This window comes from Neolamprologus brichardi, chromosome 1, assembly GCF_056152115.1.
Source record: "Neolamprologus brichardi isolate AB-2024 chromosome 1, ASM5615211v1, whole genome shotgun sequence".
Lineage (NCBI taxonomy): Eukaryota > Metazoa > Chordata > Actinopteri > Cichliformes > Cichlidae > Neolamprologus > Neolamprologus brichardi.
Genome location: NC_142104.1, coordinates 43,812,906 through 43,826,894, shown reverse-complemented (window position 1 = coordinate 43,826,894; position 13,989 = coordinate 43,812,906). Strand labels below are relative to the sequence as shown.

General features: G+C 40.8%; 1 protein-coding gene across 3 annotated transcripts in view; it reads left to right on the top strand.

Annotated features, from left to right (window-relative positions):
• The window catches only part of cemip (cell migration inducing hyaluronidase 1), a 189,160-nt gene that overhangs the window by 60,088 nt on the left and 115,083 nt on the right, over positions 1-13,989 (top strand). For all 3 annotated transcript variants that reach the window (XM_087842950.1, XM_087842956.1, XM_087842959.1), the window contains exon 2: positions 7,614-7,793. In XM_087842950.1, the coding sequence (XP_087699076.1) occupies positions 7,739-7,793 (55 nt within the window). In that variant the 5' untranslated portion in view covers positions 7,614-7,738. The remainder of the gene's footprint in view (positions 1-7,613; positions 7,794-13,989) is intronic.

The following is a 13,989-nucleotide window of genomic DNA, read 5'->3' as shown; positions in this document are numbered from 1 at the left end:
GACAGCAAACGCGCTCTAGTGTGAACGCTCAAAGCGGCCGCATGCGCAAAAGAAGACGTCACACACAACGCGCTCTGTTTAGACCCAGAGCAACAGTATTGTTTGACTGATGGCCGTTAATATAAAGACTTCGGACTTTACGTTTCCCCAATTTTTGCTTCAAGTTATTTTGTTATTTACATAATAATGTAAATAACCTAATAATGATCCTTATTGCTGTTTTAGAGGAGCGCTGCTTCAAAGGATAGCTGCAGATTTCTGTCAGAATCTGCAGATTATACAGTACAAATAAAATGTTCACGTTTCTCCAACGTTGTCTTCCCAGCAGTTTCACCGGATGGTCAGGAAGCGTTCGCGATGTCTTCCCCGGCGCTGATAGTTGGTGTCTGTCTTGTGTCAGTGACGTAAAAGACAGATTTAATGCGACATGACCATCAAATAGCAGCCGCTTTCTGAAACATCAGATATGTATCGGATTCAGCACCACATACGAAAGTGACCCAGATCGGATTTGAAAATATCGGATTTGTGCCGTTCACACTGTCACACCATGATCAGATATGGGTCGCAGAGGGTCAAAAAAAGTCGGATTTGATGCGCTTTCGCCTGCAGTGTGAACGTAGCCTTAGATGCAAGGCTTTAAAAATGTTGGACACCTATATGTCTTCCTAATTTTTGTTCTATTGCCTGACATAACTGTCAAGTTTTATTTTTTAAATTGTTTTTCTTCACCTTACGAGACGACTCATTTCCACATAACTGCACATATCCAGGCCAGAAACAGGCTCATGTGAGAACATCTGTGATCTGTGTTTGCTAAACTCCTCTTCCTGACCTGGATGACTGAGAACCTTCACAGACGATAACGTCTCTTTCTGTTTTTCAAGTGTGGAATTTCCTCACACACACTATGATCAAACGCTGCAGGACAACCAGAGACGTGGCACTCAGAGGATCCTGAATTGTAATCTATTGGAGAATGCCACAAAAACAAAGATGGTGGTAGATACACGGGACAAAGTTGATATATTTTTAAGATTTTTCTTTGCTTTTTCTTTCTTGTAAAAAGTTGGCGAAGCTACATTTACTGTAATTTAAAAATTGCTTTAAAACAACTCCTAAATAACTAAACCAGATATGCTTCACAGTGCCTGCCAAGTGTGGCTGGTTGAGAAGAATTATGGATCCTGCTCCTGTTCTTCAGATTGAATAATTATCTGCCACTGATCCCTGTTGTGATGCATCTTGTTGCCCTTATTTTGACTCTCCCTTGATGAGGAAGTTGTATAACTAGCCGTTTGTCTTCCTTATCACACAGCAATGGAGAGAGGTTGCATGGAAAATATTTGTTTGCTTAAAACTTCTCCAGCATCAGGACACATTTTCTATTCTTTCAATACACTGTTTAATGACATGCTCTTTCCCCTTGTGGCTTTCCTCCTTTATGTTCATGTCTTCCGCACAAAAGGCTGTAAGTGATGAGTGTGTGAGTCAGCCAGCACAAAGCTGTGCAGCAATAAGGCTTTTGCAAAGGCTGACTGCTGTTTGGAAGGAATACAACAGCAGGAGCCAGCCCTGGAGAAACAATACCACTGGATTTATAACCACCTTCATTTTCGTCACCTCCATATTGCTGCCTTTCGCTTCCTGCTTTCTTTTCTTTTTGTTCTACGAGTGGTATCACGATGTGAATCCATTTCCACTTGAGCCTTTATTCTTTTAAAACAGGCTTTGCTCAGCTAGAATATGGACGTCAACTGAGGAGGTCAAGTGTAATTACTAACCTTGCTAAAAGCTGAGCAGCGCAATAGCAAATAGCTTTTCCACTTAGCTGTACGTCACAATTCCCGACAATATGCTTTCTCCCTTTCACACATAGTGGTCACTACAGTTACAGCTGTTCAACAGCTGTTTTCTTGTATTCGTGTCAGTGTTGATGGTGTACTTGTACATGAACCACTACATTGGGCACTGATGTGTCACTCCATACCTGCACCCACTTGTCAGTCAGTGGACATGTATAAGTGGACATGTATAAGTGGACATGTATAAGTGGACATGTATAAGTGGACATGTAAAACACTTTTTGAAAAGTACATGTTTAAAAAATGAAGTTCAAAAATATTTTTTTCATGTCTAAAGATGAATAAAAATACTTCCTGCATGAAAGGGTTAATAATGTCACTAAAGCTGCTCTGAGAACAGGAGAAACAATTATTTATTATTTATTTATTTTTATTATTATATATTAGCACAGTCAGATCATTTACTGCCATGGTCTTTTTCCATTCCTGTGCTAAAAACACAAAACAAACCCTCTTCCCCTGCAGTCCCTTGTCAACTGTCCATGAACACATAATAGGGGTGAGTAGGGATGAAGGGTGTGTTGCAGGTACAAGGGAAATGGGGTATAACATTATTTCCTTATTCTTGAGCAGTGGTCCCTCTAAGCTGCGCGCCTGCGCAATCACGCACTGGCACGGTCTCCACGCACTGAAAATCTGCTTTGTGCACAAAAAAATCTAACCTGAATTGAAATTAAAATAAATACGTTAACAATTCTGTTCTGCAGTGTGAGTCAGTAAGTGACCAGTGACTGGCTGCTCCAGCCAATGATGCAATTCACATTCGTATATACGCAGCTAATCAACGTCGTTGACAGGCCATGACAGCGTCCTTATGTGCCGACACCGGTGTTTAGCTAGCAAAGCAGCTGATGTGGAGTGAAGCCACGTTAATGTCAACGTGTACAACCATTGGAGATGTGAGCAGGACAGACGGAACAACTGACGGAAAACGTTTGGCACTCTCCGCCTATGAGCAAAAACAAAACCAAAAAAACTCCACCCTTTCCTATTGGTCGAAAAATGTACCATGTCGACCAATCAAAAAATGATATGGCAACATGGCATTTAGTTGTTTAGGAAGGGGGAGTTTTAGGAGTGACGGTGGTGTTTTGAGATGTGAGAGATTTGCGACGTTTAGCGTTTTTGGAGTCTAGAGTTAGTGTGTAGTTAGTGTGTAGTTAGTGTGTAGTTAGTGTGTAGTGTATTCAATAGTTTTGTTGTGTGTCAGAACAATGAGGCGACTGCTGAATGTTACAGGTGTTACAGCAGTGATACAGCTGCTGCTGTCAGGCCTGCAGACTCATACTCATAATACAACAATGTTTTATTTATGGTACGGGACCGCTCAGGGAGTTCGTGTGTTTGTTCAGACACATGAAAAATTAGAGGGAACATTGTTCCTGAGCAAGTAACTTTAAGGTCTCAGGTAGAAGCAGCAGCAGTTACATAAAAAATTAACTCTCTACAGTATTGTTAATAAGTCTTTCTGTCAGATTTACTGTATTTTTCAGACCATAAGGCGCACCGGATTATGAGGCGCATTAAGCAAACAATCAGATAAGTCAAACTTTACTCAACTCATTCTTCTTGCTTTCTTCACTTCCCCACCATTGATTCATCATCGGCTCGGTTGCTCCATCCTCGTATTGTGGATGGATTATCTCAGTTGTTCTCCTGACTGAAGTTTGGTCCGTTTACAGCATCCTGCCATGCGATTGCATTTGTTCCTGACCACCGAGAACACTCACGTTAACTTTCATCAAGTGGACAAAAGTTAGCGTTCATCCTCCAGCTTCACTGTGTTTATGTTATGCTAACATAGCTGTGTCGCTAGCAATCACATAGCACATCATTATATACCAGCTAGCCCAACTTCAGTAACCCTACAAACGTCACTGCTGTTTAGTTTTCTGTCTTCATTTATGTTGGAAGTGACAGCAGAGCTGTACGTTTGAATTTTTTCAGAAATCTCTCAGTCAGAACATGCTGTATCATATTTAGGTAACTAGCGAAACTAGCGAGCTAACTTCCTGCTAACTTCTAACTCCATTAAATTTAATAAATCCTGTTTTCATGGATGCCTGGATGTTAAACTTAATTGTTACACCTGGTAAAGCAGCAACGCTGATCATTTTATTAAAGATGAAAGAATTTAAACAGTTTTTAACTCTGAGTGATGCCGCAGTGTTTGTTTGACTGTGGGACCTGAAGCTGACGGAGTTTTGGACCCAGAACACTCCGAGTTCGCAAGGCTCATGACTACAGTAGTCGTAGGTAAATTTAGTGGTAACAAAACATTTTTTGACAAATTTTTGAGCGCCGTGTGCCACATACAATTGGTTCGAGGTCACTAAGCACAACCAGAATTCATACCGGATTATGAGGCACACTGTTTAAGTGTGCCTTATAGTGCAGAAAATACGGCAATTATTAATTAAATGAAAGTTGTTCTTTGTAGACCCTTGGGTATAAATGACAATAGTGTATAGTGTGTCGTGTACAATATTGTTTGCTAACAGATGCATACAAATAGAACATACAGCTGACAAAAATGCTGCACCTTTGCATCCAAATGGCCATCTGTTACATCAGATGTGCTAGAGTTGCAGCTGAGAAGTTTTGTCAGTGGTTACTGACCGCTTACTACCCATATGGAAAAGAAATAGTAAAACCATACATGATTTACTCATGAAAGTGGCCACTTTCTCATTACTTTCATATATTTTGTATCCAAGTATCCAAAACATACAAGTTTCATTATATAATTCTTCAAGGGATCTTATATGTGTTTTCACTCTTGTATGCTTTTCATACAAGTTTCATACAAGACAGATACAAACTTTATAAGATTTATATATATCTTTTCCATATGGGTATCATAAGGTTTTCATTTTGATAAAGTGGAGGTAGAAATTTAAATCACAGTTTTCAGAGTTTTTCATATCTCTTGGGCTTGGTAATACAAAGTCTCACAGCTGCTCATTTTGAGCTTTTGATTGGTTCTATTTGATATTTTTGTGAGAATACCGTTAGCTTTAAATGACTGATAATAACTTCTGTAAGATTCCACACCTCATAATCAATTTGAAAAAGTAGCATGTCCTGTACTTAGAAGAGTAGCTTGTCAGGCTCAAGCATGGACTGTATGTAGAAGATTGATTTCCACACCTCTTTCTGTTTCACCCACCCATCAGGTTCTGTTCTCCACATTTTCAACCCTCACTAACCACTTGGCAGTTACCATATTGGTTCTTTAAAACCAGAAATTTGAATGAGATGAGGATTTGCTAAGTAACCCCAATCTAAGTGATCGTGGCCCTAACTTTAAGCCTTACTGGTATCCAGAGTGAGTTATGAGAAGAATCTGCTCCCATGGGAAACTATTTTTGACCTCGGCTGTAAACATGCATATTAAGATGAGAGTCCATGGATTTACTTGTTTGTTTGTCTTATCTGCAGACCCCCGTTTGATTCTAGAGTACTACTAACAGAAACACATGCACTGAACCTGTTTTCACTGCCAAGTCAGGAGCCTTTTAGTCTTTAGAGAAGACAGCATGTGAACTCACTCATGAGACACTCAATGCATCAACGAGAACACAAACTGAAGGGTAACCTGAACAGCTCTGCAAGCTCATTTATATGAACTTCTCCACCGTCGTGAGCGTGCATCAGTCCAGCTCCTCGAGGAGTATTTCGATTGCACAGTCACAATAATAAATGCAGTTTAAAAACTGGGTCTCACTTATGCACTAAATCATTATTTTAAACAACTGGTTTTGATTTACTTCATAAACCCCCTGATCCACCAAGCAACTTTACTATAATGCATCGCATTGGATTTGACAACTTGCACAATTTATGATGATATAACACATCTGTTCTTACTTATGTTATTATTATTGTTGTTCTTATTGCACTGCTGATGATAATGTTTCCACAATATGCCCTCAGCTGCAAATAGAAGAATCTTTTGTGCATTCAGATTCAGGCAGTGCTGATGTGATTTGTCCGTGCTTATCTTTTCAACAAGTGAAAACTTAGATTTGAGTTACGTTTGACTTACATCTACAACAAAAGATTTTGAGACGATTCGGTTAATATGGAGACAAGACTTTCATTTCTAAAAATAAAACTGTGCAGTGATGTCACTAGGAAACGAAACAGTCCCGTTGGTTTAACAAACTGACAGCAAATGTATTTCCCAAAGTAAACATTGCATCTGTTCTGGCACGAAGCCGAACTCACAGATCAACACCTCTCTTCTTAACCGAGCTTCAGCAAGTCTTTCCCAGAGCATAACAATTGGGCTCCTCGGTATCCCTTTGTAGCTGATGCAGCTCTGCACATTACCCTTATACTTTAAAATCAGTACCGGTACCTTATCTCTAAAGAAGGCCAGCCACCCTTCGGAAAAAGCTCATTTCTGCCACTTGTATCCACAGCAAGATTAGAGGCCAGATTAAATAAACAGTTATTTCCACATGGAAATGTTGTTGTTCAACTATGACAACCACAAACCTCATATTTGCTCAAGAAATAAAGAAAAACAATCTTTTATTTTGCTTTTGTTGCAGCCGCCTCATCAGTAATTAATTTGCTGCCAGACAAGATAAACATATTACACTAATACGCAGGGAGAAAACCTGGGAGAAGTGTTTGCTGTGAGCGCACACATGAAGACAGCTGGCAGAGCGTTTTCACAATCTTTCATTCATGCTGGACACTGATAAAGTATAAGTAGCATTAACAATATAAAGTCGAGCAAACAGACCGAGTCTATAGTTCATTAAGTTGTTGTGAACAGTGATTCGGAGCTCATGGTCGGCCAGTGTACCATAGCTGACTGCACTGAGAAAGTCACACTAACTGTGTCACCCATAGACAAACAGCAAGCTAATTATAAGATAAAATAAATGATGATTAATTATTATAGCACTCTTTTATGCTCAGCATCTCGCTGCATTTCCCACATGGCAGCATGAACTAATTAAATCTAATCACAGCATCAGGATACTGTGTTTGGTCATTAATTGACTGTTTTTCAAAAGCAGAACACACTTTCCATTAATTAATCTGCAGTGAACATTGTGCAGATATTAAATAAGTAACTGAAAATGCAAAATGTTGCAGCGTATTTTTAGGATGTGGTTGTGCAGCAGCTATGGTCAGTAACAACCTCAGTCACTGCTTCCAGCTTGGCTTCTTTATGGACGGGGAGAATGTGGGTGCTGGTACCACTTTTAGGACACCTGGGAATGCCACCGGAAATCTGATGGCACGGATTCTCCCACAGTTTACTTGTGCTGTCTGTGTCTGTACAAACATTTCCTAAGAAAACGAACATATTTTTTATTCACAGTGTAGAACCTTTTCTACCAAAGAAATTGGCGTGTTTGTAAAAATGAGCAAGTGAATGAGCACAGAGCGTCTAGGAAATGCACTGATCAAAGAGAGCTGGATTAAAGTAGCACTATAGCATAGTGTGAGACAGTGCAGTCAATTATGACAACTAAAGGAAAATAGCAGCAACAGTGAATGTGATTTATTTCTACTTTACGAAACTATCCAGTATATCGTTAACAGCTATATGAAGTTACATAACCCTGTAAGACATCAAATGTTCTGAAATGCTGAATAAAGTGTATGACAAAGCTATCCTGAAATGTGGATGGCGTGTGATGTTCCATTACAGGTTTGTTCATTCAATCTTTGTCTATTTGTACATGTCTGACTGATCCTTTGCATTTCAATGTGATATTGTAGGTGCTTTTGGTGGCCTCCCTCTGTGAACTTGGCTCTTGGTACTCTGAAACCACGTCTGAAGCCCACTGGGAGGTCTGCCGCAGCCTTTGAAAGCCTCAGGTGCAACGTCGGTCAGGCTGAGAGAGATGAAGACGTGCGTCGTGTTCCTGGCAGCTCTGCTGCTGCCGACCATCCACGCAGGTAAGAAAAGCCAATTTACTCTGTGTCTGAGTGTGTGCGTACTTCACATACCCACAGTGGTGAGTTTCATGAAACTTATGGTAAATTTGCATAAGTATGTGTTTTTTGTATAGGGTGAGAATGTTTTCACACTAATGTAATTGAGCGAGCTGCGTGTTCAGCAGTCGTTTGGTTTATTCTGATATAACCTTTGAAACCTAAGCTGTGCTGCCATGTTCTTCTTTTAAAAGAGGTTTTTATCACTTGACAACTTTTCTAACCAAGCCATATTTGTTCAGTCTAACTGCACTGTCATAAACATGTGACAGTCACAAATGTTTTCATGTCGAAGCAGACATGTAAACTTTCATGACATGAGTTAGAATATAGTGTTAGTGCTGACTCTGCAACCCATTTCCATCCCAGTCCCTGCTTTCATGCTTTTTCTGCTTTGTTGTTGAACCTGCCTTTTGGCGTTTGGACTACCGTGGATCTGACATAGTGGTCTGTGGGCTAATGTCCCCAGGACCACATATTGCCATGAACACCTCCCTGCACACACATAGACTGACACGGTGGAAAGAAGACCAGCCGCTCTGCCGCTGACAGAATACTAATGTTGCTCTCTTTGAGCTGGATTTGGAAATTGCATGCTGTTTTCATTTAAAGAGAAATCTTTCAATTTAAGTCCAAAAATCGTTTCTACCTGTGAGTCTGCCTGACTGTGACTGTAACAACCTGAAAGATGTATGGGACTACAGCAGTTCTCCGGTGCCCAAATGAAATACATCAACAGAAAAACCTAATTTCTCTTTTTCTTTTCATGACAATTGAGCATATTTGTGGTAATCTGGACATATCAGCTCGTCTGAGTGATAACCTACTGATGAATTCCATTTCAGGGATGCTATTGAAGCTGCTGCAGTCAGCATGGACTCGCTATACCTCATCTCCACCCCAGCTCTTTCATTTCATGCTATTTATAGTTCTGACTTAATCAGTATAAAGGATATTGCCACTGATGCTTGCACTGGTCTGTGCAGTGTTTTCCCCACTCTTCAGGGTCAACGTAGGAACATTTTATCAGCTGATCCCCTTCTCTAAAAGCAACCAGAGAGTTTCTTCCTTCATCATCATGACGATCTTAATTGACTTGAAATGACATTTTTTCTGTGGCACTGACAGGTAATATGAACATTTTGTGTAACGTGGTGATATAAGTGAGCTACACAATAGCATTTCTAAAACATACATTTCATCAGACATCGTCCCTCTTCGGCATACGAATGGATGCTTAAAGAAAAGATAACAGATGTGCAGAACGTAGATAAAATAACAAGTGCTGGCTGTAGTGAAATCAATCAGCAGAAAGCACTGTGATCTATGATGTTCACCTGCAAGAATACTATCATCAACTTGTGGATTTACGGCTAAAGAGGTTTGATGGATGCTAATGTTTTTCATCAGATTGATTTCCCAGAATGGGAGAGAAGGAACGGGGGAGGCAGCGTGAGAGGAGAGCTGCTGTTTGGCTTGACTGAACTGAGCAGCAAAATTGGATGATTTAGGGATGCTGGATTAAATCAGATTTCCACCCACGCTTCCTCACACATAGTAAAACACAGTGCATGCACATGTATGACATAATCATATGCAGTGTTGGTCAGGTTACTTGAAAAAAGTAATCAGTAACTAATTACTGATTACTTCCCCCAAAAAGTAATCCCGTTACTTTACTGATTACTTATTTTCAAAAGTAATTAATTACTTAGTTACTTAGTTACTTTTTAAAAACACGATTTACAACCTGAATAGGTGATAAAGTGATAGATCTTTCAGCCCAATTCTACTTTTTCTGCATCATCATCATACAAAATGTAATCAAATGGAAAAGTCTCTTTTTAAAACTTGTTTTATTAGTTTTAATCTTTTAACTTTATGCATCAAGCAAAACTTTTTGTGTGTTTACACTCAGTCTTTCAAATAGATGCAAGTAAAACACAGCAGAAAATAAATAAAGTCAAAGACTAGCGGTCCTGTTGCTCTATTTTCACCTGTAAAGCAGGAGTGGGGTAGGTGGAGGGTTACCCTGGTGCAGGTGTGCAGCGGTCAGTGGAAGAATCCGCGAGTTTCTCTGTGAGTTTCCCATTACGTCGTAGCTACTCGGTGCTTGTTTGGAAGTTTAGGGGTTTTTTCGCTGTAAAAAGAAGTTTTCTTCCCACGCACAACGGACACTAATGTTTTTGTCACTTTTTATGGAATCAAACTCAAAGTAAGGTCAGTACTTCCACGCTTTAAACGCTGCACGCTCATACTCTCTCCCGCACTCGATATATGATCCATTGTTGATCTGCACACAGCTGTTGTCACGAACGTCGCACTCGCTTACGTCACTGTCATGAGACATTCTCGCAAAAATCACGGTTTTAGTAACGCAGTAACGCAGCGTTCCTACGGGAAAGTAACGGTAATCTAATTACCGTTTTTGCAATAGTAATCCCTTATTTTACTCGTTACTTGAAAAAAGTAATCGGATTACAGTAACGCGTTACAAGTAACGTAAGAGAGATGTTTAACCTACTACTGTCATCCTCCTCTGTCTGTGTCCCACTCATGAAGGTTTTCATTTCAAAATGTATGTTAAAAAGAAAAAGGAAAAACACCACAGGGACCATCTGATGGACAGGACAGGAATACACCACACGTTTCCCTGCTGTTCAATCTCAGAAAAACCTGATGGCAGGCCCTGCAAACCTTCATGGAACTGACTCAGATTGCAAAGTAACGCGTTACTGCCCATCTCTGATCATATGCATGCGCATACACTCTGCATACATGCCTGTGGACAGAAAGAAAAGACATTCAATCTCTCTCTCACACACATACACTCGTTTTCATATCTTAGTGAGGACATCTAATTGACATAATGCTTTCCCCAGCCGCTCACCCTAACATCAGAACAGCATGCCTAACCCTGACCCTTTGCCTAAACCCTAAACCTGACATTAAAACAACATTTTGAGCCTCAAAAATGTCTTCAAACTCAATGAGATGGGCGTTTTGTCCCCATAAGGGATAGTTGGTCTCCACAAGTATCACAAAGACTTCTAAACACACACACACACACACACACACACACACACACACTACAGGCTTGTGTTTACCTGGATTTTGTACGGGAAAGTAGAATTCTTTATCTCAAAGGCATTGGGCCCAATTGGTCACAACCAATCCTGGCCCTACATTGTGTGTGTGTGTGTGTGTGTGTGTGTGTGTGTGTGTGTGTGTGTGTGTGTGTGTGTGTGTGTGTGTGTGTGTGTGTGTGTGTGTGTGTGTGTGTGAGTGTGTGTGTGTTAGTGTGCCTAAAGCATTACAAAAGTTCTTCCACTTTAAACTTAACACACGTATCTGCATCTTTCTTCATGGCTCTTCTTTAATGCAGCTTTAGTCAGACTGCAAACGGAGAAAATCTTTCTCATCACAACCATAAGAGCTCCCCAATCTGATGCAGATCTACTTTTTATTAGAGGCTTAGTAGTGGTGCTGCATATCAATGAGCGGCTCCAACTCTGAGGAATTTGGTGACATCATGATACGTGGGCATAACTGGAAGTAATCGGATTTTTTTTTAGTTGTTTTTTCTTCTATGGATTAGTGGGCAGGCAATGAATGACTGATGAAGAATGATTTTAGTCTTATGTCCTGGTTCACCATTTAATGCAGCTGGATTCAACTGCCAGTATTGCTGTTTGCAGTCGGTTTTATAACCAGTATGAGCTGATAAATATATGGGAGATGGACTTTAATGATGCAGAATGTGAATGACAATGAGATATCATGTAGTAGAGGACGCTGATGCCAAAGTGGCCTTCTCCCATATCGTACACAACAGGATGTACTTCAGAAGAATTCGCATTATGGACATACTCAGTGTCTGAGCGTCTTTCTCACTCACCATCGATAACTCCACAGTTTTCCCTTCTCCTCAGGTTAACAGCCTTGGTGTCATCCTAGACAGTTCACTTTCCTGTAAATCTCACATCAATAATCTCACCCGTTCTGCCTACTTCCATCTACGCAACATTAACAGATTGCTTCCTTCTCTTTCCACCCAGTCTACGTCCATTCTTGTCCACAGTCTTGTTACCTCCCGTATTGACTACTGCAGTTCTCTTCTGCATGGTCTCCCCCAAAAATCCCTCCATAAGCTTCAACTGGTTCAGAACTCTGCTGCTCGCATTATCACCAGAACCCCTCCTACCAGCACATCACCTGTTCTTCAGGAATGTCACTGGCTCCCTGTGAAACTACAGATAATATTCAAACTTCTTCTGCTCACCTTCAAGGCCATTCATAACCTCGCACCTGCTTACCTTTCTGACCTGTTAACCACCACCTGTTCTGCCCATTCACTTTGATCTTCTTCTTCTTCTATCCAGCTTTCTGTACCTTCTTTACGCCTCACCACCCTGGGAAGCAGAGCTTTCAGCTGCTCTGCCCCCAGAAATAAGAAACACTGGTTCTCTCCCAGTTTAAATCCCAACTCAAAACTCATCTGTTCAAATCTGCATGTTCACTGTGAACCCACTGTTTGTTAATTTTATCTTGTGCTTTTATTTTATTGTTCTTATTCTGTTTTACTAAGTGTTTTATCCTATTGTAAAGTGTCCTTGGGTGACTTGAAAGGCGCTCATGAATAACATTTATTATTATTATTATTATTATTATTATTATTATTATTTAGAAGAGGGAGCTGCTTGGACACAATGTGTAGGAGGCCACACAGGCCTAACTTGGTTATTGTTACTCTAACATCAATTGGCTGTGTAATAAAACATGAGTAATGTTAATGTCTATATTTCCAGCAATGTTGCTGGGTTTGCCGCCTGTTACAAAAGATTATTTTCATGGCTATGAATAATTTACTCCATAATAACTCCACAGCAGGTAAGATTTTTCAACTTACCTGGATTTTTTAATACTTATAGTTAGAGGCCACTTTAAACGACGGGCTTGTTGAGAAATTGGAAGCTGTACCCGATTGATTTCTGCTTGGCTTTACCTCATATTTATGACTATCTGACAAACAATGTGGCTGCCTGTGAGTTTGAGGGTCTGGTGATCTGGTGTTCTTAGGACTGCGCTCTGCTGGACAGAAATCTTGGATGTTGGTCCAGGTATTCAACCTGCACATCTCCTCAAGCTCACCTCAGCTTGTACTTCTTGATCTTCTCGTGTTCCTTTTTCCTGATGGTACTATCACTCAGTATAGCTATATCTGTCATTACAGCCATGCCTTTCCACGACTACCATGTTGCTGGTTGTTAGCCATCACCAGTTTGTCTGTTTGTCCCACAGGACCTTAGCTTGGTCATTCTCAAGTTAAGATTGCACCCTATGGGGGATGTCCCATTTTGGCCTCAGGACTTCCAGGCCATGCTCAGCACAGATATTCCTGTACATTGTGCCGGTTCCTGCCATTCACTAGTCCTCAGCTTCCTTTCTTTCATTTAGCATACGGTCTCTGGGTGCTGGTTTTAGGGTGAAACCCTCCGAGCATGGTAAGGAGCTCCCTTGTCTTGATGTCAGTGGCTTCTATCTCCTACTTTGGCCAGTTTATTATCCCATCAGGGTATCTTCTCACTACTTTCCCTCCCTTTGTTGCCATCTGACTACACTTCTCTAGTCTGAATGACTTTCTAAAGCCATTGCTGTAGATCCTAGTGTGGATCATTGAATCGATGTCTCATTCGCTTGATGTCACCCATGTAAAGGAGGTGGCTGATGATGGCTCCAGTATCTGTAGCCAATTTTGTCAATGATCTCTCAGAGGGGGTTCAGGCCTATGCAGAACAGCAGTCGGGACAGAGCATCTCCTTGGGATTGGTAGTGTAGATCAGCTGGTTGGTTGCAGCGATGGTCACAGTAGGGATTTTCCGTAATGCTGCATTCACATCTTCTAATAGACGATGCTGAAGGTGCATTGAGTGCGAGAGCAGCTGACTTGATGGATAGGATCATGGCAAAGGTAGAAACCTGGACCCTCCGGGGGCGATTACCAAGACTATGTGAAGTACCGCAGAATTACCTGTGGCACTTCCAAAGACAGCAAACTGGTGATGGTTAGCCAACCGGAGGAAGAAGGCCGTATAAGTCTATTTGATATTGTAAAGTAGACTCATAGTAGGGTCTACTTTACAATATAAAGTGCCTTGAG